The sequence below is a fragment of the Artemia franciscana genome, chromosome 10, assembly GCF_032884065.1.
Source record: "Artemia franciscana chromosome 10, ASM3288406v1, whole genome shotgun sequence".
Taxonomy (NCBI): domain Eukaryota; kingdom Metazoa; phylum Arthropoda; class Branchiopoda; order Anostraca; family Artemiidae; genus Artemia; species Artemia franciscana.
Window position 1 is genome coordinate 35255234 of NC_088872.1, and position 23729 is coordinate 35278962.

At 36.5% G+C, this 23729-nt stretch overlaps 1 protein-coding gene across 1 annotated transcript in view; it reads right to left on the minus strand.

Annotated features, from left to right (window-relative positions):
* Positions 1 to 23729, minus strand: part of LOC136032122 (neurotrypsin-like) — a 121207-nt gene that overhangs the window by 92116 nt on the left and 5362 nt on the right. Inside the window, exons 3-7 of the mRNA XM_065712288.1 lie at positions 21000 to 21233; positions 19103 to 19355; positions 12568 to 12747; positions 2178 to 2464; positions 828 to 1013 (exon numbers count right to left, since the gene is read on the minus strand). Of these exons, the coding sequence (XP_065568360.1) occupies positions 828 to 1013; positions 2178 to 2464; positions 12568 to 12747; positions 19103 to 19355; positions 21000 to 21233 (1140 nt within the window). The remainder of the gene's footprint in view (positions 1 to 827; positions 1014 to 2177; positions 2465 to 12567; positions 12748 to 19102; positions 19356 to 20999; positions 21234 to 23729) is intronic.

Here is a 23729-nt window from a genome sequence, read left to right on the forward strand (position 1 = left end):
CCCCCAAATAAAGCCCTATATTCTAGTATTTGAAAATCAAACTCCTGGATGTAACCGTACTCCTGCAGAATCAGATAGAATAGCATTCAAGATGCAATAATATGTCCTCAGTTTGAAGAATTTAAAGGACTTGTTGACTTTTTCTACGTAGGTCTTCATTTCAGAAGTGAGATATATTACTTTTGCATTAAATTGACGAGAAATTCCTGTTTTAAAACTCCAATACGAATATGGATGGTCTATTTATAGCAGCTAATCAGCACGAAGCCAAGTGAGTTCTATTTTTTAGAGTAAATCCAAGCACTTACAATAGTAAGACGGTAGATATTCAAAATATTCTAGTAAGCAATATTTACACGAGAGGCAAAAACCTCCCAGATTTCTATCAAACAAGTTAGAGAAACACAGATATATGTCAGTAGGTATTGCCAAAAGTCTACAGTAAGTACTGGCTTTCCAGGTATACCTACCATTTAAAATGACTAGAAGAATAATACATCTACTTTATGTGCCTAAATCTTAATTGTAGCTTGCCTGGCCTTGTGCAAGTAAAGCTGTGTCCGGGGTCAAAACCCTGAATGTGTGTCTGTTTCGGAGGTTTTTTAATAAAGTGTATCCTTTTTTTACAGTACTTCATAGTACGATAGCAAGATGAAGACTACAATAAAAATTCTGTACATGGTTATAATTGAAAACTCGACAAATAATAAGGATAAAGTATTTTTCAGTGATCCCGGCAGGATATGCAAGCAAATCATGGTTGTTATTGGAAACAGTAACAAAAGAGCAGCATATGTTAACAAAAGATCACCGGAAATGAGATTTACCTATATCCCTGGCCTTTCTTTTGCAGACAAATGGTAATTGTCCATCGCAGTCGTCCAGAGACCAAAAATAATAATCGATTTTTCTTGATTGCGGCAATCCTCGGTACTTGGATTTCAGGATCATGCACATTGGGGATTTTTTCATCATGGGTGGAGGCACAACTGTTTCTAGCCTTACGTTCCATCCTGAAAGAAAAAAGAAACTGCTTTAAGAATTTTAAGAAGAAAACAAAGGCGTTCTATAAAAAGCGTGCTTTCCAAACGTCAAATTGTTTTAATCATTGCTTACTTTATTTTGAACTTTGAGGCTGCAGATTACTCGCAGTGTCAAAATTTTTAGGTTGTGGTATTTATGATTTGAACCTAATATAATATCTAATACAAACATTACATAAAAACTAACGTCCTGGATTACTACATGTGGTTGTTTTTTTTCTATTACATCTAATTTTTGAAATCCAAGTAAGTTTCCCCCCTTATAATGCCGAACAGCTTTTGTTTAGCCAAACTCACACCTAGAAAGGGGTAAAACTCCCCGACAAAGGGTCTTCATCGGATTCTATTCCGTGGTTTGCTTGAATATTCAAGTAATCCATTCGTTAACGCAAAATATTAAGTGCAGCCTCAGGCTTAATGAACTATGGCTGCAAGTTTAGAACTTATAAACTACAAAAGTTTGGTGGTGTGTTTCCGGATCTACTAAAACCCTCCCCTATGCCTGACAAAGACTGTAATTCTCTTGGCCAAGAGAATGATCTCTGAAAGTTTCAAGCCAATCGCAAATCGAAAATGCCCCCTTTTTTCCATTAAAACCTATTTACAAATAATTGGCAATTCGGATTGTTTACAATCCTCCTCCCAGGGCTGTGGGGGTCATGTTATCCCACGAGGTTAATAAATTAGACCTTTCAACTTTTTTGACCAACATGATTAGCCCAAAATTTTCATTGTATATCTTAGGGGTTATTTCGGGCTGGGGGGGGGGGGCAAGCAGTGTATGGGAGGAGGCTGGATGCCATCCAATCGTTACGAATCATAAGAAGTGTACTAAATTTCCAATGGAATGACTCTCCAAAGCTTCCATGACCACCCCTTCTTTACAAAGTGCCAGGAGCCAAGAGAAGGAAGAAACAATAATACATAGAAAGCACATGAATCTTTAAAAAGGTACCACTAGAGCGTTGCCTCTGAAAAAGGACAACAAGGGATTTAGATTTCTTTTTTCAAGTTTTTACTCCGAGGCGCATTACCATCAAATCAAGACTCTGAATTAGATAAATAAATAAAAACTACTAAATAAGTCTCAATTAAACAGAATAGACATTTTCAAAACTACATTTAGAAACATACCTGGCCACCATTTTGTAAAATTAAACTGCTCTTCGGAATGCTCCCACATCCATAAATTCTTTCTTAAACCTTTAATACCAACACCATCGGTATGGAAAGAACTGCCATCTGAATACTGCAAAAGCAAGTCCGATAAAAAGTTGTTTTCAGCTTGATTCACTATATATACTAAATCAGACTTCCCACGCTCACAGAACGATCGGGCTAGATTCCTATTTGCTTTAATACCAGTAACAACGCGATAGCAATGACTTCCCCAAACATGCTCACCAGACGGACAAATAGACCTGAAAAATAAATCTATTGGATAAAACCAAGGTATGTCATTTCACAAAATACTGAAGGAGCCAAAGCTATGATAACAAATCAATGTTCAAACCAGTCAGCAGCATTAATTGACAACATTTTTCATCATTATACTACATTAAGAACGAATTACTGCTTTCTGATAGTATTGTTTCAAAGTTCTAAGTGAAAACAAGTGAAATCGGATACTTTACGAACATTATTAAATCAGTGAGTTCTTTTTGAAGTGAATTAATTTGACATTTACCAATAATTGGCTTGGGATTAAAGTTGACCTATAATCCTGATCTATATTTCATAATTAATTCAGTGACTTTTCTCAACAATTGGCTTTGCATAGTGATCTATAAGATTTTTGATACGTATCCCGAATTGGCAAGCAGAAGAGGGGCAGTTCCCCGTCTCATATGCCGTTGTACCTGCAGGGAGAGTTTCCCTTAAACTGTGGGGATCAGATTAACGGAGACTGACGCTCCCCTTGTTTATTGGGGTACATCCCAGGGAGGTGGTGTATTATATTAATGTTTGAGAACATACTATATACACCTTTTGACTTGATATTATGTACTATATATATTATATACTTGTGTCTGTGAGGATTTTCCATGGTGGTGCATAATGAATGATGATATTCCTGTTTATTGATTTATTCTCCTGTTCTGAACTTTCTGTAAAGCAACTTAAAGAAAAGAATTGAAGATGATGTAATTTGTACCCATGCCACGGGTTTTTTCTGGTAAAAGCTAATAAAAGACGCTAAGCTTGAACTTTGGGGTCGAGTGGCCAAAAACAAAATAGCCCCCAGGAGAGTTGGTGATAATGATTCTTATAGACACTTAAAGGACACGATTGATCTATTTCGTAGATGTGACAGTAGTGGTGATTCTCTGGTTCCAACTTTTGTAATTATTTCACCTACTCAAGTACCACTTTTTCAATCTGATGCTTTTCCTAAGCTTGCATCCAAAACATCCGAATTTGATATAACGTTAAAGTTCATAAAAGAAAAAGTCACGGTCCATGATCTGAATTATCCACCGCTCCCAAATTACAGTTCTAGCAAACCCGTTGAAAATCAAGTTACTATCGTCATTTCGAAAATCCCGATTGATTCGGATAATCTAATTAAGCGTAAGGACGTAATTACCAAAATCCGCGGTCATTAGACTATTCATAGTGTCAATGCCTCGGGCGATAAACTTTTCGTTCGGACTGACACTACTGCAGCAAAAAAATTGTATGACGCTACTTCTGCGTGCTAAATAGCTGTGACGCCAAACTCAAAGAATACAAATTCTTTGGAATTGTGAAAGGCGTACATAAAGCTTGTGCAGCAGAGTCGCTTATTGGTTGCGATGGTGCTGTTGATGCCAATAGGATTGGCAACTCGACCTCAGTGAAAGTGTCTTTCCAAGACGCTATTGCGCTCTCAAATGCTCGGCGGTTGGGATTAAAAATGGGATATGAAATATTCCGAGTTTTTGAATATATATGGCTTCCTCGTTGCTGCGACAAGTGTCAATCACCACATCACCTAGCAGCAAAATGCGACCAAGCTATAAAATGTCCTAGATGTGCTGGTTCCCATATGTCTACAAAAGACACTCCATGCCAAGGCATCCCGAAGTGTGCTAACTGCGGGGATGCTCATTTTGCTTTCAGTCTTAGTGTCATGTCATTCAGGATGTTCTCAAAATAGAACCAAAAGTCAAAGAAATGACTGCCAATATCGATTTAACCATATGTTCTTTCAACATCAATGGCACAAAGGACAAAGATCATTCAATTAGCAAAAAATTAAACGATTTTGGTGTTTTGATCTTCAAAGGCAACTTCTACCACAAGTCAGTATCAATTCGCTCCGTATATGTCACGATCACATTGTTTATACAACAAACACTCGTAAAGAGGTAGACCCTCGGGTGGACTTGCTTGTCTAGTTAAACGATCTTTGTCCCTCACTCGTGTATTGTACCACTCGGTTGATAATTTTTTGGCTATTAGAATTAGTAATCTTGTACTGTTGAAAGTTAACCTTCCTCAAAACCGGAATTCACTGTCTTCTCTGACAAAATTTGTAATTGTGTGCTCCTCCATCAGCAGTCTGATCAAAAATATTGAAAGTCATGGATACGATTGGGTTCTAATGGGCGACTTCAGCTGTGATTTATGCAATATGTCAAGCCACGCTGAACTTATTTTAGAGTCTTTACCTGCTGGTTTCCGTATTGTCCCAAAAGATTCTAGACACACGTATATTCGTAACAGTGGAACTCTGCACAATATTAACCATTATGTATAAGCAAACAGAATACTCCAGTAAAACTTGACAAGTGAAAAGAAATCTTATTTTTCTCACAGGACTATAACAGAGATTTTTCCGAAAAGCTGTATGTTTTAAGCATACGTTATTCATACGACCTTAAAATGAGGTTTGCTAAATGGGAGTATAAACAGCACAGTAGCGTTAACTTAGTAAAGAGCGATATATCCCATTTCTGTTTTTTCCCGGTCTCATCTTATAGTGCATGGTCATATAAACTTAAATACATAGACTCCGTTTATGGACCTTACCTTCGAGCCTCTTTTTGGTATATGGTTTGAATTTTTGTCCCGATTCTTTAAAAACAACTGTTGAAATAATATAAGTTTTATTATTATTTTTATTAAATTTAAAAACCAACATTTTTTCCCACTGAAAGTAAGCAGTAATATTGAAGCTTAAAACGAACAGAAATTATTGCGTAAATGAGGGGGTTGCCCCCTCTTCAATCTCTGGCTGTTCACACTAAAGCTTTTTGGTGCTTATAAAAAAAATTCTTATTCTAACCGAATTGGACTGGCTTAACCCATGAAGTACGCATCCCTATATTGTTGTCCAGTGTTTCCAAGGAAAAAAATGATTTTTTTTTTTCTTTGGAAAAAAACGGAAACCGGAAATCTTAGAAAACGCGGAAATTGAGGTATCTTTATCTTAGGAATGGGTGATCGGATCTTGATCAAACTTGATATATAGAAAAATCTTATGTCTCAGATGTTCCATTTTGAATTCAAATCGGATCCAGGACATAGGGGGCTGGAGGGGGGAAACAGAAATCTTGGAAACCGGATATCTTGGAAAACACTTAGAGTGGCAAGATCGGGATGAAACTTGATGGGAAGAATAAACACAAGTTCTAGATACGTGATTGACGTAATTGTAACGGATCGGCTCTCTTTGGGGGAGTTGGGGGGATTTCTAGTGCTTATCGAGTTCAGAGCTTCTGGACGTGCTAGAAGATGAAAATTGGTAGGCATGTCAGGGACCTGCAGAAATTGACTTGGTAACAGTCGTTTTCCCGATTGGACCATCTGGGGGACTGGAGGGAGAGAAAAAATTGAAAAAAATTGAACTATTTTTAACTTACGAATGGGTGATTGGATCTTAATGAAATTTGATATTTAGAAGGGCCTCGTGTCGCAAAACTCTTATTTTAAATCCCAACCGTATCCGGTGATATTGGGGGAGTTGGAGGGTAAACGGGAAAACTTGGAAAAAGCTTAGAGTGGAGAGATCGGGATGAAACTTGGTGGAAAGAATAAGCACAAGTCTAAGATGTGATTAACATTACAGGACTGAATCCGCTCTCTTTGGGGGAGTTGGGGGGTCAATTTGGAAAAATTATAAAAATTGAGGTATTTTTAACTTAAGAATGGATGACCGGATCTTAATGATATTTGATATTTAGAAGGAACCCATGTTTCATAGCTCTTATTTTAAATCCCAACCAGATCTGGTGACATTGGGCGGAGTTAGAGGGGGAACCGAAAATCTTGGAAAACGCTTAGAGTGAAGAGACCGGGATAAAACTTGGTGGTAGAATAAGCAAATGTCGTAGATATGTGATTGAAGTAACCGGACTGGGTTTGCTCTCTTTTCGGGAGTTGGGGGGTTGGTCCAGTGCGTTAGCGAGTTCGGTGCTTCTGGCCGTGCTAGGACGATGAAAATTGGAAGGCGTGGCAGGGACCGGCACAATTTGACTTGATAAAGTCGTTTACCTGATTCGACCATCTGTGGGGCTGAAGAGAGGAAAAATTAGAAAAAATGAGGCGTTTTTAATTAATGAGTGGGTGATCGGATATTAATGAATTTGGATATTTAGAAGAACCTCGTGTCTCAGAGCTCTTGTTTTAAATCCGGACCGGCATTAAGCCTCTGATTTTCCTTTTGAATCAATCTATTGATTCTTATAATTTTGCTAGAGCTCATGCCATATGAGCTCTTGGCTCTCCAGACCTCGTCACAAGTGTCATATGAGCTCTTAGCTCTTGTTGTTTAAGCGATCAACAATATCAACAATAACAATTCAAACTGCGAAATTAGAATAAGTGTTCTTTATTTCCCAGATAAATGCAGTTTCTTGCGGACTTTCCAAAAATTTGAAATCTAGAAAAAAAAGACCTACCTTGACTGCAGAAGAACATGCCTTTACTACATGGAACATGTAATTACATCAATTTTTCAAACTTATGTGGAAAAATTGAAGATTTTTATGCACAGAGAACTTATATTAAATTGCTTAAAGAGTAAAAAACTGGCAATTACAAAAATATTTGAATAAATTTTGACAAGGGATTAAAGCAATTCAAAAACCTTTAAAAAAGAAAACCAAAAGTTTTAAGCTTAGTAGAAATTGTTGTTAGAAATTGGACTTGATCTTTATCAGTCACTGATCCTACAATGGCACCAAAAACGGCACACCAGGAGGAAACACCAGAGCAACGCGAAACCAGGCTTGTGGCTAAAAGAGAAAGGGTCAGATTAGAAATGTCCAATTTACGTCAATGAAGGCGTGTCGAAAAATCACCAGAGCAACGCGAAACCAGGCTTGCTGCTCAAAGAGAAAGTACCAGATTATGAATATCCAATTTAAAAAAAGAGCCACGAGCGGCTCAAAGAGAAAGGACAAGATTAGGAATGTCCCATTTACGTCAACGAAGGTGTGTCGAGGAATCACCAGAGCAACGCGAAACCAGGCTGGCTGCTCAAAGAGAAAGTACCAAATTAAGAATATCCGATTTAAATCACGAGCAACGAGCGGCTCAAAGAGAAAGGACAAGATTGAGAATATCCATTTTACGTCAACGACGGCGACAGCGTGTCGAGGAATCACCAGAGCAACGCGAAACCAGGCTTGCTGCTCAAAGAAAAAGTACCAGATCAAGAATATCCAATGTAAATCAAGAGTAACGAGCGGCTCAAAGAGAAAGGACAAGATTGAGAATATCCATTTTACGTGTCGAGGAATCAGCAGAGGAACGCGAAACCAGGCTTGCGGCTCAAAGAGAAGGTACCAAAAGAAGGCGTGTCGATGTGTCACAGGAGCAACGCGTGTATAACCACCTGGCATTCAGGTATCGCCCATCCGATCATTATAGCTTAAGTGAAGATGTTCATATCGGGACTATGTCTGAAATTTGTCCCTATATCCGAGAAGTTTTCTGCTGTGTAAAATGCGCGTTACATAGTAGAAAACTGCTCGGATGAAATTTTACTCTACGATGTATAACACAATCATTTCGGGCTGCAAATTTAAAAATAAATACTTAGCGTTCACTACTCCCACAATACCTTCAAAAAGTGCCTGACACCCTGTGGAAGGGGGTACTAAGGGTAGCTTTATAAGCTTTGTGCAATTAAGTGATTTGCTACTTAGAGACAAGTAACTGGCATTGACACCCCACGTATTGCTGGGGTGCGCAGCGCCCCAGCAACGCGTGAGAGGAGTCAGTCCACGTGCCGACTGACTAGCTGACACCCCACGTGTTGCTGGGGCACGCAGCACCACAGCAACGCGTGGCAGGGGTGTATATTAAAAATTACCTCCAACGGGGAATCTAACCCTGGTCACCAAAATGACAAACAGTTACTGCATTAAAGAACGATAGGTAGACCATATTAATTAACTGATCCGTTGTAGTCCATAGTAATACTAACTGAAACATTAAAATAAATCATCATATGCATAATGATTTATTGAATCGTGAAAATTCGGATATGCCCTCCCTGGCCCCTAATATTGATGAGCCTGAAAAGCCATCGTATGCAGTTATTGTGAAAAATCCTCCTCGTGACCAAGACAAGCCCGGTCTCAGGAAGGAATTTCTTGTAAAGGTATGGGGGAATACTTGTGATAAAATTGTCGAGCTAAAGCAGAATAAAGTAAACTGGCGTGTCGTCACTGCCTCAAAAGCAGATGTAGAAGCTGTGCTACGGGCACTCGCGAGCGGTAGCCCGAACGTCGAGACCAAGATTAAAGGTAGTGCCTACTTCGGAATCATTAGAGGTATCCCGCTTGACTTTCAAAAAGATGCTAAATGAAACCTAATTCCTAAACGCATTATTGCCAAGAGAATTTGTCACTCCTATTCGTTACAGTTCGAGTCAAAAACTGATCTAACGAATGCGATTACAAATCCCCAAGTGATTGGTTTCGAGAAAATCCGAGTTTCAGAATTTGTATTTCTTCCTCCAAGGTGATACAGATGTCAAGCCTATGGGCATATTTCTGGCGCGTGCAAAAACCCTTGTATTTATTTGTTCAATTTGCGGCGAAGAAGGACAATCTATTTATATACCTGATCCCTGTTCCAGACCGACAAAATGTGCGCTATCTAAGTATATTGATCATCCCTGCTATAGGGACAAGTGTCCCGTAGCTCAATCTCTGCTATAACAGATTTCGAAATAATGCTGCGTCCTACTTCGATTCCATCATGGAATATAAACGAAAAGTTTCTGATAAAATTCCTGTTTTGACCAAGTTGCTCAAGGGATATGATATTATTTACCTCCAAGAACATTTTTTGTCAGCAGACAATGGAGAATTGATCAAAATCTTGTCAAATTGCACTGTGTTTGTCTCTCCCGCGAAAAAAACGGCAGCCTCTGGCGGCCTCGCTATTCTGACTCGCTTACCCTGTAAATTAATCAAAGCAGATGATGATATCCTTGCAGTGTCATAGTCCATAATGAATGTTACCCAACCAACAAACTACCGTAACGAGAAATCCGACGCGAAGTTTATGGGGGCTTGCAAGAAAGTGTGTAAGCTGATCAAGAAAAACGCAAAATCCTTATTTCTTCTGGTATTGTGCTTCAAAAGTTTTGTATTGGCTAGATTACGTCTATACCCAAAAATGGAAAAAGGATCTCGATGATTTTCGATCGTATCAGCCTATAAACCGTTTCTAGCACTTCTTTTAAAATATTTGAGTCTATCATTCTTAGAGATATTTCCCGAAAGTGTTATGTGCCTGCGCATCAATTCGATTTTCAGGAAGAACTTAGTCGTGAGTATGCTCTTTTTTCCCTTTTTAAGGTTCTTGTAGATGTGGAAGGTTCTGTAAATTTGCTTGTTTTATGTGCACTGGACCTAACCAGAGCATTTGATTCGCATATTTTTGCCCAAATTTTGGTAGAGGCTCTAAAGAGAGAGGTTGAATTTTCAGTTATAAAGTGTCTTCGATACACGTATAAACATCTTCTCACCAAAATGAAGTGTGGCTCAGAGCTTTTTAATGTGCTAAAGGGCGTTAGACAAGGAGGTCTTACTTCCCCCACGCTTTTTAGTAATTCCATCCTTCCAGTTAAATTTCTATTGAATCCACCTGTACTTATGGCAGTTTAGACGAGTCTTTACTTAGGTACGCTGATGATATCCTGAATCTAAGTCGCACTTTCTCAGGTTGGGAGAGCAGTTTCTCGAAGTTAAAACTAGAATATCAGCAGACTGGTTTAAGTTTTAATATCGATAAAACTGCAACTGTCGGTTTCAACCTCAAAGGATGCTCTGATAAATCCCTCCAACTTACTGAAACTTTTATTCCCCTTTCTAAAAGCCTTATTTACTTGGGAATGCCCATTGGAAATTCAAATAAAGAAACTATTAAGCTTGCCATCCAAAATCTTGAAAAAAAGCCAAGGATAGCTTATGCGTCACGTGTCTCTAATAGTACACGCCTTAGTCGTTTCCATCTTTCTAAACTTTACAATAGTCTAACTGTGCCTCATCTTCTTGCTGTGTCTCCTATATGGCAACTATTTCCTGTCTCAAAACAAACTTGTTCACCGGATTTATTTTAAGTTTGGTAAATTTCTTTCGCATTTACCCCTTGGACCAGTAACTCTTGGTTGTCTCAAAAACTTGAACTCATCTTTCCATCTACAATTATTGATAAAAGATTTTAAGTCTTCCACCAGTAAACTCAATCACGATTGGTCTTCTCTATTTTTCTGATATTATGGCTGGGATATGATTCTTATTATTTATGTCTTTTGTGTTTTCTATCATGGCTGTATTACGTTATGGATCTTTTGATTATCTTCTTATGATTATAAAAACTCCTTATTTTTGTTCCTTGTACAAAATTTCTTCTCTTTTCTTTTTTTACCCCTTATGTTGCACTCTGTCATTTAGGAGATCTGCACCCCTTTATGTTTTGACAGGTTATAAATAAATTGAATTGAATATTACCCCTCCTACCGCTCATAGTCATCACACTGACATCTGCAGTAGGTTCTACCTTCTCCCTAATAGCCCTCATATATGATTTTTTAAATGTTGCCAACTACAACCCAAATCAAAACTAAGTTCACATTCCTTTTCTCTATTACCTAAGAAAACTGTCTGTGTAACCATTAACAGTCACTGTTTGAACCTTTTCAGTTTCGTTTTCACCCTCAGTGGTGTCTTCTCACCGAATCTCTTCACAGCTTGCTTCTTTGTTTTTTGCTTCTGTTGCTTCATATTTTTTTTCCACCTCTTCTTTGCCTTCCTTGTAGCAAAGGCAGCTTCAATCTTGGCTTTCACTGATGTATCAGTGAGCACTTTTTTTCTGCCCTCCTTTCTTCTTTGAATAATGTTGTTTTCTTGATGGTGCTAGGATGTGGTTGCATTTGTTAAGGTGCGACTATCGTATTTCAAAGTGGCTACCAAATCACAGGGTTTACTGAAAGCGTTGAGGGAGAAGATAACAGTACAGGTAGGAATAGGTTTGTAGTTAGAACCTCTGATGAGCATGGCAATTTGCCACCAGCTTCATGGGCTAAAAAGACATTTGGTTGGTTTTTATTTAAGAGCAGAGATCTTCATTATCAAAACAATCTGGATTGAAAGGGGATATTCCCTCCAAACCACTTCTGGATGTTTGATGGTATGAAAGCTAAGGGGAGAGATTTTTCTACCAGCACAGCTGTGATGTAAATGGTGAGAGTTCTTCTCGATGGTGACGGTTGCTCGATGAAAAAAAAATACTACTAAATTTGATAGTTAGTTCTGTTAGGAATACATTGCTGCTAGATATTTCAACTATTATGCAAGGGCTCTGAAATGCTATAGCCATTTCGTTTCTACCAGATTTATATTTCTATTGATGAATAACGAAGAAGGTCAGCGTCCAAGCAGCGACTCGCGGAGTTTTTAACTCATGAATAGGCCCAAATCAGATGTAAGTTAGAGCCGGGACTTGAGAAAGACTGATAAAAACAAAAATATTTGCGGTCAACAATGCTTGCGCCACCGGCACTCCGGTGCTGCCATTTTCGCACCCTCCATCACCGCCAGCCTTCCCTTATCGCCAAAGCACTGGGGTCCAGCTGTATAATAGAAATCTCAAAACAAAAATATAAGGCAACCTCATTCAGCTTGATTGGGGCTGCCCCTCTGCCCCCGCTCTTATGGTGCCGATGGAATAAATATATATATAAGCCAAAAACCTTCAGCCACAGCTTCTAGCAAGATCAGATACGCAGCACTTATTTTATCCTTTTCAATATTTTTATAAGAATATATGCATCCCATAGCATTTTCAGTCTCCCCTCCCAAAAAGAAATATTTTCAATGTATTTCTAATCTAAAACTTCAATAAATGATAGATAAAGGTCAAGTATTGGTTTCAATTTGACTCAAGTATTTCTTTCAAAAGGTGGAAAGAAAAGGCCAAAATAAAAACATCAAGTTCAGTCTAAACTGAAAAAAAGATAAACAGAAGTATTGACCAAAACCAAAAGATAAAAACACTACAATTAAGATTTAAAACTTACACAGGATCCCTATTACATCTGACTCCAACTATTTGATCAGGTACATTGCAAGTCGTATATGACTGGGTGATACAATCTTCAATGGTGCTCTCGCTTCCAGTGCACTGCACTCCATATATGGAAACAGTTTCTTGAAACACGGGCCCAAATACTGGTCCTTGATATGAACGTTGAACACCCCTACGATAATTGAGTAATTTGAATAAGAAAAAGGTTATACTGTTAACTTTACTTCCTAAATAAATTCTAAAATAGGCGTCTTATTAATTCATTTTGAAATTATTAAAAATTCATGTTATATATACCGTAGAATACACGGAAGAAACTTATTGCTACAAGGCAAGGTTTCATTTTTAGTACAGTTTTATTAATCCAAAAGCATAAATTACACTCTATCATTTAGGGGCACATAAGAGACGGCAACACCACTTTTATTTATGATAATTCATGATTGTTTTGAGTTTAGCTTTATATTTCACTATGAATTCAGTTAAGGGCTAACTAAAGCTTTAAATGCTTCATTTTTTTCATAGTTATTTCTGCTTAATTTAGACTTGGGGTTTCTTAAGGTTTAAAGTTTTAATAACGGCCTGCACTTGAAAAAATAATATTCAAAAAAATAAATAACCAAAAAAAAACAAAAATAATATCAAATTTCAAAAAAAAATATTCCTTTTTTAACACTGTGTGTCCTCTGTCACCAACCCTCTTTGGTCACCAGTGTATATTTTGCAACTGGCTTCCTTTGGTCACCAGTGTTAATGCTTCGTATCCACCTCCCTTTGCAAAAAAAATTGCTTAACCTACGTCTCCAGGCCCCTTTGGTAAACAGCAAATGTGGGTTATCTGTGACCCAGTTTGTCATCTGCCTATGACCCTCTCTAGCGGAAAGTAAGGAAAACCCTTGTCCAACCCCAGTCCAACAGTACGTACACGTTATCTCTGACCCTGTTTGGATGGGATCATAACATAGCAGTATTTAAGGATTCCTTAATTTTCCTTATGAAAACAATGAGCCTAATATTACAATGCAGATGTCCAAAATCAAAACAAACATTAAAGTTGAAATTTTCACCAAAGCCTATATCTGAGGATCGAGGTTTTTGGTTGCAAAGCTGAGGCTAATGTTGCAAAACAGTCCAAAAGTACCACAACTCCAAATCTCAACTTTCAACTTCAACTTTTTCTTTATTCAACTTAAAACATACAAAAACAATATTACGTCTCAACAGAGAGCATTTAATGTATATTAACAAATAGTGTTTCATGATCATCAAAGTTTTTATTTGGGAATTTTGAGGCTACTGATTACAATTTGAGTGTAATATACTAATATAAAAGGGGGAAATGAAAACCCGCAAAATATATAATTCATAGTTTGATTTTAGCCAAAGTAGTTGTGGATTCTGTGGCATAGTAAGTTCAGACCGCAGTAATTTCAACTTGAAAAGCTGTTTTCAAACTAGTTTTGCTGGTTATTAATTTATTCTTTACATAACAAAAGTAATTTTAAGAAAATAAAAATATTTATAGCAATAATAATCTTAGCAATATTTAAGAAATAAAAATTGTGTGACATTTCATTAGGAAACATTCTTAAATTTTGCAAATTTAAATACTGATAAATTGATAAACATTTTTCATGCATAAATTTATTACTCTACACATTTTTTTTATCTATAAACGACTTAGATTTTAAGAGAGGCTAACTTAAAAATCATTTCACAAAATCATGAGCGATTGGGAATACCAACTACATGTCCAAGTTTCACAACAAATTCAAATCATGGTCCAATATTTTAGCTTTTAAGCCAGAAAATCTTAACAAAAACATTCCAAATGTTTCACAAGTAGCATATAATTTTTTTTATTGAAAAAACAAAGATCAATCAAGTTTTAAAAAAAAATTGTATGGAGAACGTTAATAATAGGAGGAAATGACAATATTAAAACTTACATTGAAGAAAAACTAGACCTACGTTGCCCGGGCAACGTGAAGTGTTGCGGCAACCTTTGTCCGGCTTCGTCGACTAAAGAGTTGCGAGAGCAACACTTTGGTTTTGATTCTTCGCTATCAATCAGTAATCACAGGATCAAAGGCTATTCCTCAGCGTGAAAAAACAACAACAAAATAGTATGGAAAGAAGGGACTAAATTGACTTTGCAGCCAGTTGAACTGTGGGGCCAGGTAACTGCCACACATATTTAACACTTATAGATTTTAGTCCATCTTCAATTTGAAAGTGGTGCCTGCCTGCTTGCCTGCTATAACGGAGCTTTCCACTCGAAAGCAGAAACATGCTTTGATGAAACGAAAGCTTGGCTGCACAACTTCAGATACTCCTCTCTGACATAGGCTATATAACTCCACTTCACTTTGTACATCATAGGTTCTGGCTCGTGGACAAGCAAAAACCATCCTTTCTGCATCCAGGCAAGAGTTCTGCGGAGCTTTCCAAAATGTAATTTCATATTCATCAATCCGAACTGAGGTCCACACTTTCCGTAAAAACCGCACAGGTTAGACCCTTACCAGTTTCCAGGAATAAGCTGAGATCGGCGGCATAGGAAAAAAAACAAAAAAAAAAACGGGACAAAAACAAAGTGTTGCTCACGTAACACAAAAAAATAGAAAAATAAGCCTACTTTGGAGTGAAATTTTGCTTTAAGGTAAATACTCCTACTATTTAAATGCCTTATGTTTAGAGGCACGGTGCAAGTGTCATCATATTTCAGAGTTGTCATCGGACCATTGTTGTCAACTGTCACTCTTTCTTGTTTTGTCGTCGTAGTTACTACCTCAATGCACCCTTTGACTTGATAAACAGGAAAATCACTCTTTTTGCCAATTCGTAGCTAAAATCAATCTTTTACAAAATTATAATAGAAAAGGTTCTGAGGAAATAATTATAAGTTTAAATTAAATTACTCGAGTCAAAGAATACCAGTGCTACTCCGTTTTTTTCTCCGCAACATTTCAAGTAAGGTATATTTCATGCAAGTAAACCGTTACAACCCCTCCTAACAACTCACTGGAGCACCCAGCCGGCTGATGCTGCCACAGCTGCTTGCGCTCCAGTTCCATCCCAGTTCGTTCAAATTTTCCATATTTACCCTCCAAGGACTTGTCTTTTCTTTTAAATCCTTTCTTACGTTTTCCCAACACATTCAAAGACTTTCAGAAACTTAAAAACATTTTTCCTGGATCTATTCTTCGGACCCTGTATTTTTCACTCATTCAGCCGTATCTAACTTACTGCAACTCGATTTGGATGTCTACTTTCCAGTCTCTGCTCCATCCGATTAAAGTAATTCATCAAAAGACTCGCCAGTTAGTTAACGAATTTAATAAAGGACATCGAAAAGTGCTTTTGAATACCTATGCACTCTATGTCGTCTCTTGCTCTTCAAAGATTTTCAAGTATCTTCATGGTGAACTGCCTCGCTGTTTCAATTCTTTCCTTCCCGATTTAGTTAATTCCGATGAGTTAATCTCATAATCTACGCAATAAGACCACCTACTATTACCTCAAACTAAGACTGTCAGATCAGATTTTAGTCCCCGAATAGCATGTAGTGTATGGAACAGTCTCCCTGATAATGTCCGTAGCATTCATTCGTTTGATGCCTTTAAAACCCAACTAAAAATATTTTTGGTTGATAAATATAATGGGAATAAATTTGAGAAAATATTTATTTTTGAATTGGTTTGAATTAATATTGTTATATGTTTAATAATATGATGAATAATGAGGGTAGGGCGACATCCCTAGATGCTAGGCTTGAGCACGTTTATTTATTTAATCTTAATTGTTATGATTTTGTGATGGTGGGAGATGGCGTGGACTTGGATTTGAATTTCGAGGACGAAATGGTAAGTAAAAATAACACAAAATTATTTAATTGGATTTCTTGGTTTTTTTTTAAGAAGAGACTCTTTATTCGGTATTTATTTTTGTTTAACCCCTATGTAACGGGCCATGGAGCCTTGTAGGGGTAGAAAGTTATTGTTGTCCTTTGATTTTGATGTTAATAAACTGAACTGAACTATCTTCTTTTCATTCGGCCATATCTGTCATCCTTTATCCGCAAAGCATCTCAACCTTTCTCTCATTATAGCCCTAGGAAGTAGAACAGAGCTCCAGTTTTTGTACAACTTACTGTTTAGAATATGATCAGTCAAACTGGTACCCAAAAGTCTCGGTAAACAATTCCTCTGGAAAACATCTGGAACCCAAATCCTACTCTGCCTTCCAAAGTGCCCACATTTCACAACCGTACTTGACCACTGTCATCAGTGTATCTTCCAATATTCTATTTTTGGTTCGCAAACTAATCTCCCCATTCTTCAAAACTATTCTACTTTTTACATCATCCACCATCATTGCTAACAATACAACTCAGGTACGTGAAACTATTCTATTGATTAATCGTCTCATTACCGAACATATCCTTCTTACCTTAATTTAATCGTGGTCTAAGCGACTAAGATTTCTTAACGTTATTTTTAAACCTTTGCACCCTGAACCCTCAAATCTCTAAAATATATTTTTATTTACCTAGCATTTTCATCTAGACCACTCAAATCATCCATAAAATCTGAATCTGAAAAAGTTTTACCTTCCCGTTTGATTCTATGCTTTCCCATACAGTTTTGATTTGTTCTTTAGGACCAAGTCCAACTCGATGACCCGTATAAATGAAGATAAAGCGCAAACCTGCTTAACTCCTTATTCAATATCAAACCAGCTCCTAACCTTTTTTCCTACATGTATTGCAGCCACATTTTTTTCTTATGTAGCCATAAACACTTTAATGTTTTTACCAAGTAAATTTGAGCATTAAAGAGCAAAATTCATATTGATGTGTCTATGATGAATCAAAAATATTTCTCTAACAAACAACTGTGTTATCACAACCGGAAAAAGAGATGAGTCACACGTTTCAGTTATTTAGTGTCCAGTTTCCAAAACTAAGCAAGAGAAAACGGGTTTTAATTTCGACAAAGCAGTGAACAAAAAAATAAAAACAAAACTACACTTTAACTAAAAAAAAAATAAAAATATTCCGATTATTTTGGCCCCACGTCCGGAGCCTTTCTCAACGGAAAAAAAAAATACAAACTACAAAAAAGAAGAAAATATTTTTTTTTTAAACATAACACAAACAAAAAAGAAACATGACAACTAAACACCTAAAAAAAATAAATAAGAACAAATCACGTTATAAAGTTGTTCTTATTTCAAATTATGAGTTGTCCTTATATTGTGAACATGAGGGCTTTACTACAATCTAAAAGATTTCTTCCGAAATTACAAACTGAAGCTTCAAAAGGTTTATTTAGCCTTCAATCTTCGACACATTTGAAAGAAATGGAGCGAGAGGGAAAATATAATGATTGAAATAATCATCCTATAAAAATAATAATACGATTTTTGTCACAAATGGTATTAACATTTTTGCTGCAAATGTATTTGTTTGAAAAACTGTTGTTCCGGGAAAGTTAAATTATATTTTTATAATTTGTTTTTATTTCATTACAAAAATTTACTTATCAAATACGTATCATCTTTGTAAATCGCAAATGGAATATAATACTTTTATGGATTGGAGGGGGGAGATAAAAACAGTGAGGAAATTTACTATTCTTTTAAAACAAGAAAATTAAACTAGTTTTCAAAAATGCATTCGTTTCATGGCATTGTTATTTTTATCTGGAAGTATAATTAGCGTCCCTCCTTAATATTATTAGATTACAAAACTGAAAAATTAATTTTTGTTTTTAGAAAATGCAAATAACATTAACGTTTATAGAGGTGTTAGTCCAACTATTATTCGTGGTTCTTTCTGTACAATTAAAGTTCAAATTCATTATTCATTCTATTTTCTTGTTTATTTTAGGCTCAGTTATTCGTTTATAGTAATTTTGGTTTGTTTTAAATTTGACTCACACTTATATGACTATATCTGCTCATTTCAGTCTTCAATATTGCTTTTTAATTTTCTTAAAAACCCTTCTTTAACATTTCCTCAATTGAATTACTTTAAAAAAAATTCCTCGAATTCCCTACTCTTAATCGAACGAGCCTTCTTCCAACACTTTGACCACTAATTCAATACGATAAATATTAAACAAAACAATATCACTCCATAGCCATCCTTCTTGGAAGTAAAATGAAATTCAAAGTAACAAGGTGAATTTGATCAATAATTATCGACACGACTACATACAACAATTACAATACTTTAAATTAAAAAAATTACTTTTTCTCTATTTTTTCTCTTTGTAGAATTGTTATAAAAGGTTATAAAATGTTATAAAGGGTTATAGGCTAACCCTTTCTCCCTATAATTCTACTTGCACTAATTTTTCCATAGCCTGTGGTAAAAAGAGCAAAGAGCAAAAAAGGAGTCCAGAGGACTGTCTAATCCTGACAAACTCTTTCTAATCTACCATCAACCTTCAAGTTTGTCTACAAAAGTGATTGTCAATCATGAGCAAAAATAAAGTGCTTTACCAGCAGCAAAATGTTACCTTGAATAACCTAGTTGTTTGCAAACAACTGAGGCATCGGCAGGACTCCACTCACCATCATCATCGCACACGAGCCCCCAATTCCCATTTTTCAGATACTCTACGTAGCCCTCCCATGGCCCAGCACCACCACGTACACGGATGAGCTGTCCACTTCTTTTCATCACAAGTGATGAATCAATTGGTTTTGGTGTTGTTGTGGTAGTTGCAGCTGTAGTTTTTACGAAAGAGTCTGGCCAATTGAATTTCGAGACTGAAAGAGACAGATTTAGTGCAATCATCTTTATGGTATTTTATTGGTAGCATATCTTCTGTATTCAGTTTGATTACAATTATCTAGCTTCCACTTTTACTCATTAAGCCAAGTTCTGTCAGAAGACGGTGAATCATATCAAGCAAAAATATCAGAGACCGTCACGGTGTCTATCTAGGGCAATGTTCCAGGTTTAAACCGTAGTAGCCTTACTTTAACTATAGAAGTTACTTGAAGTGACATCCACCGGGAACGGTTGTGAAGTACTGGCTTTTTAGGGTTGTAAGGGTATAATCTGTTAAGTTCAATTGTGTTCATTACACTTTCAGTATAATTTAGTCTAAGAATACTTTTAATATATCTGGTACTAATGGCAATGACGATAATGATGCAAAGTTACTACGAAAAGTCAGCTAGAGCGAAAAAATGACTTTTTTGCAACTTTTAGTTACTTTTTGTTGGTACTTACATATTATATCAACCACACTGTTGTTCTTGATCTCTTTTAAAAACCGGTTTCTCTCGGAGAAACCGGTAATCACTCGGAGATAATTAGCTTAGCCTGAGTGAGATAAACTACTATGCAGGTATATTTTAGTTAAACATTTAATATATAGAGTACGTTAGATTAGGTATTTAAAGTAATGCATTCTGGGTGGCCTGCTTTCCATAATTTTCCGTAGTAGTGTCCATTATTTTGTATAAAGTATTATATTTCCATCATATTTTTGGTAAACTTCATTATGATTAACCTAACTTCACCTCTTGAGCGTGGTCAATATAATACGTAAGTACCTTTTTGTTGAACTGGAATACAGCCTAAATCTGTTTTTCTAATTGAAAGGGAAATTATCGCCAATAACAAAAACATCGATAATACAAGAGGGTAGAAACGGTCGGTCATGTATTATTATTCGTGGACCATTCTGATAAGATAGAAAATTTAGAAACAAGATAACGAATAAAAATATATAATGTACCATATGATTTTCTATTATCTGCGATTTTCTTGGACTAATCTTTCAACTATTTTCTTAGTAAGGCTATCAACGGGCAAAAGCAATAGTGACCGAAGTACCACATTAGTGGGTAGGTTGGTCCGACATAAGAAATGGATTCGTCAGACCATGAAGCTTTCTAGTTCTACTACCGGGAGCGTATTAGAGTAATATTCTGGTCTCAATTATAAAAAGTATACTGTCAAATATAACCATTTAAACCCTGTATAACAACGGTTTAGTTTCAAATACAAGAAAAAAGAAAAAGATTCAATTTATTAAGAAGCATATTCGCTTACATTAACAGGAGAGACTATTGGTTCTGCCAGTTCTCCTTCCAAGTTTTGGGAAAGAATATTTTCAAAACAGTTTCACTTTTGGGGAATAAGTTAAAACAATTAACAGAACAGGCCCTATTTTGGCACTGTCCCAAAATTACTCCAGAGAGAAACTACGAGTTGCGCAGAGGGGCTCCCAACTGTCAAAGATGGCGCTTTTAAAAAAGGGAAGGATGATGATTAAACATTGCCATGGACTACTAATCTTCAGAAGCGTTGCACTTGCACGTAATTTTGAAACTAGTGGATGGCAAAAAGAATCCACCACCGCAGAGAAACTTAATATGAAGAACAAATAAGAGACTCACGTCGGCACTTAACATTCCATGGATGGTCACATACTTTCAGAGTGGGATTAAACATGGTTCCTGGTGCACATGTAAGAACAAAAGGTCTTCCTCTCCAGCAGTTTAAAAATCTTCGGCAATCCCCATGAAACGGGAAAAGCCCCGACTTTTCTGGACATTGAATTTTCAATGAACTTCGTTGCTCATTTCTAACAGAAGATGACGACTTCTTTTTCTTTGTTGTAGTAGTTAACACTGAAAAAGAGTGTATTAATCGAAAATAATATGAGCCAAGCTACTATTATTTTAATATCAAAATCTGCAATTTCTTGGAGCATCAGTTCATAAGATTAAATTTCAAGAGCTAGAAACTCGGAAAAAAGAAAAAAAAACAAAATCCTATTGTACGAGTTTCCATATCCAATTATCTTTTCAACAAAAATGACAAATAAAACATAAATATAATTAGTATATGCCATTAAACTCATTCATTCCTTGTTTACCTGCCATCAAGGGTGTTTCCAACCAGTCGGTAATGAAATTTGGTTGAAAAAAATGGCACAACGCGCCGCTTTTTTTACTGGCTTAATTTTCATTTTGTCCTAGGTAGCGCAACAAAGCTACTCATAGGCAACGAAACAAAGCTGTAGCACTTTGTATGGAACGAGTTGTTGTAAAATCCACGGAAAGGATTCATTTGAATGGAAACTGAAAGTTCTAGTGTCCTAAAATAGCGACAAACTCCACCCTGCCTTTCCATATCAAACAAACAGAAAGTAGAAACAACAGGGATTTTTTTTTTAAGACAGTAGAATTCAACTCAGTTGATATTTTTTCCACTGTCTTAGAAAAGGAAATTCCCTATTGTTTCTACTTTGTCTAGTGTCCTTTTTAAGAGACAAAAGATATTAAAGGGCGGCCAGCCCCGTCCCATGCACCTTTTTTCCTCAAAGACATCTGATCAAAATTAATCCTCTGGTCCAAAGTCATCTTGTTAAGCATAGTAGAAAGGTCCAATAACAATATCTCTGAGGAAGACAGCCTCAAGAGCACTTGGGGCAAGGAATGTAAGTAATACAATCGCCCATCGCTTACATGTAATGTTTCCTATCGGGAAAGGGGGACATATTTGATATTTTATGTGAGAAAAAGCTGAGGGTTTCGAGATGAAACTATCAGGGAGTATTAAAGGGGTTGTTAAACTAAATCAGAAAACACTATGTGTATGCGGGTTGCCAAAAGGGTGTATATCAGGAATGACACAGAGCATTAAGTTGAAACTTTCAGGGAATGGTGTGAGTGGCTATGAATTGACAGAAAAACAATATATACACGTTAATACTACTACTATGACTATCCTCACCTATTGCATAACAACTATTTTTCTGTTGCTACTAATACAAAGGCTGAGGATATTAAGGTGAATATTTCAGGTAATGCTGAGTAAAAAGTTGAACTAAATCGAAACACACTATGTGGAAACAGGTTGTCAAAAGTGCATATAGGGAATATCTTAGGAACGGCTCGAAGTATTAAGCTAAAGCTTCCAGGAAATGATGAGAGGGATTTTTAACTGACCAAAAACCAATTTGTGGATACCGCTACTGCTACTAATACTGCTACTATTACTGTTATTGCTACTACCACTAAGACTAAAGGTATGAAGGTGAAAATTTCAAAGAATATTGAGGGGAAAGTTGAAATAAGTCAAAACACGCTGCATGCATGCAGGTTGTTAAAAGGGCGTATCAGCAATACCTTACGAACGGCTTGGAGTATGAAGCTGAAATTTGCAAGACTTGTTGTGGGGGATGTTGAACTAACCAAAAGACACTGTGTTGATATTACCACAATTACTGATGTTACTACTGCTTCGACTGCTAATGTTACTGCGGTAAGGAGTAATAAAGAAAAACTTTCAAGGAATATGTAGAGGAATGTTGAACTAAATCAAAACGTACTATGTGTATTCATGATACCAAAATGATACATTATTAATTTCTCAGGAATAGCTTTGATTATTAATTTGAAACTTTCAGAGCGGCTTGGGAGAGATGTTGAACTAACGCAAAGGTACTCTCTGCATACTTCTACTGCTACGACTACTACTATTGAGGCTAAGGATATGAAGATGAAACTTCCAGGAAATGTTTGAGGGGACGTTGAAATAAATAAAATTACATTCTATGTGTGCAGGTTGTCAAAATGGTGCATTATCATCTAGAGCCAAACCAATTTCCACAAGTCACAAGATTCCATATGATCTTTTGTTTCTCAAATCCAGCCATTTTTAATCCTGACACTCTCAGTACTGATTATAGACTAACAATGAATGGAGATTCTTTCTCGCTAGAAACAAACTCTCTCCTTTCTTATAGATTGATTCAGATCGTCATTTCCAATATATTTCACCAATGCATTTAATCCATCTTGTAATCTTTGCATATGTGTTATATTAACTTTTGCTGCAAACCATAACTGTTCTTCCGACTTGAATTTGCTTAATAATATTACATGTCGTTAACACATCTCGTCCCATTCTAGGTTAGTCTCCCCCCTTATAATTTCCACTGCTACGTTAGGGACTCTAGCTCTGATTTTGCCATTGCCTTCAATATCCAATAGAGTAAAATCACCCATTACTAAAGAATATACCAAGAATAATATCCTCGGTGTTTATACACTGAACTCTTTTTCAATACTGGGGTGATTGAACCCTAAAATCTAACAAGTCACGTGTCATCTATCTTC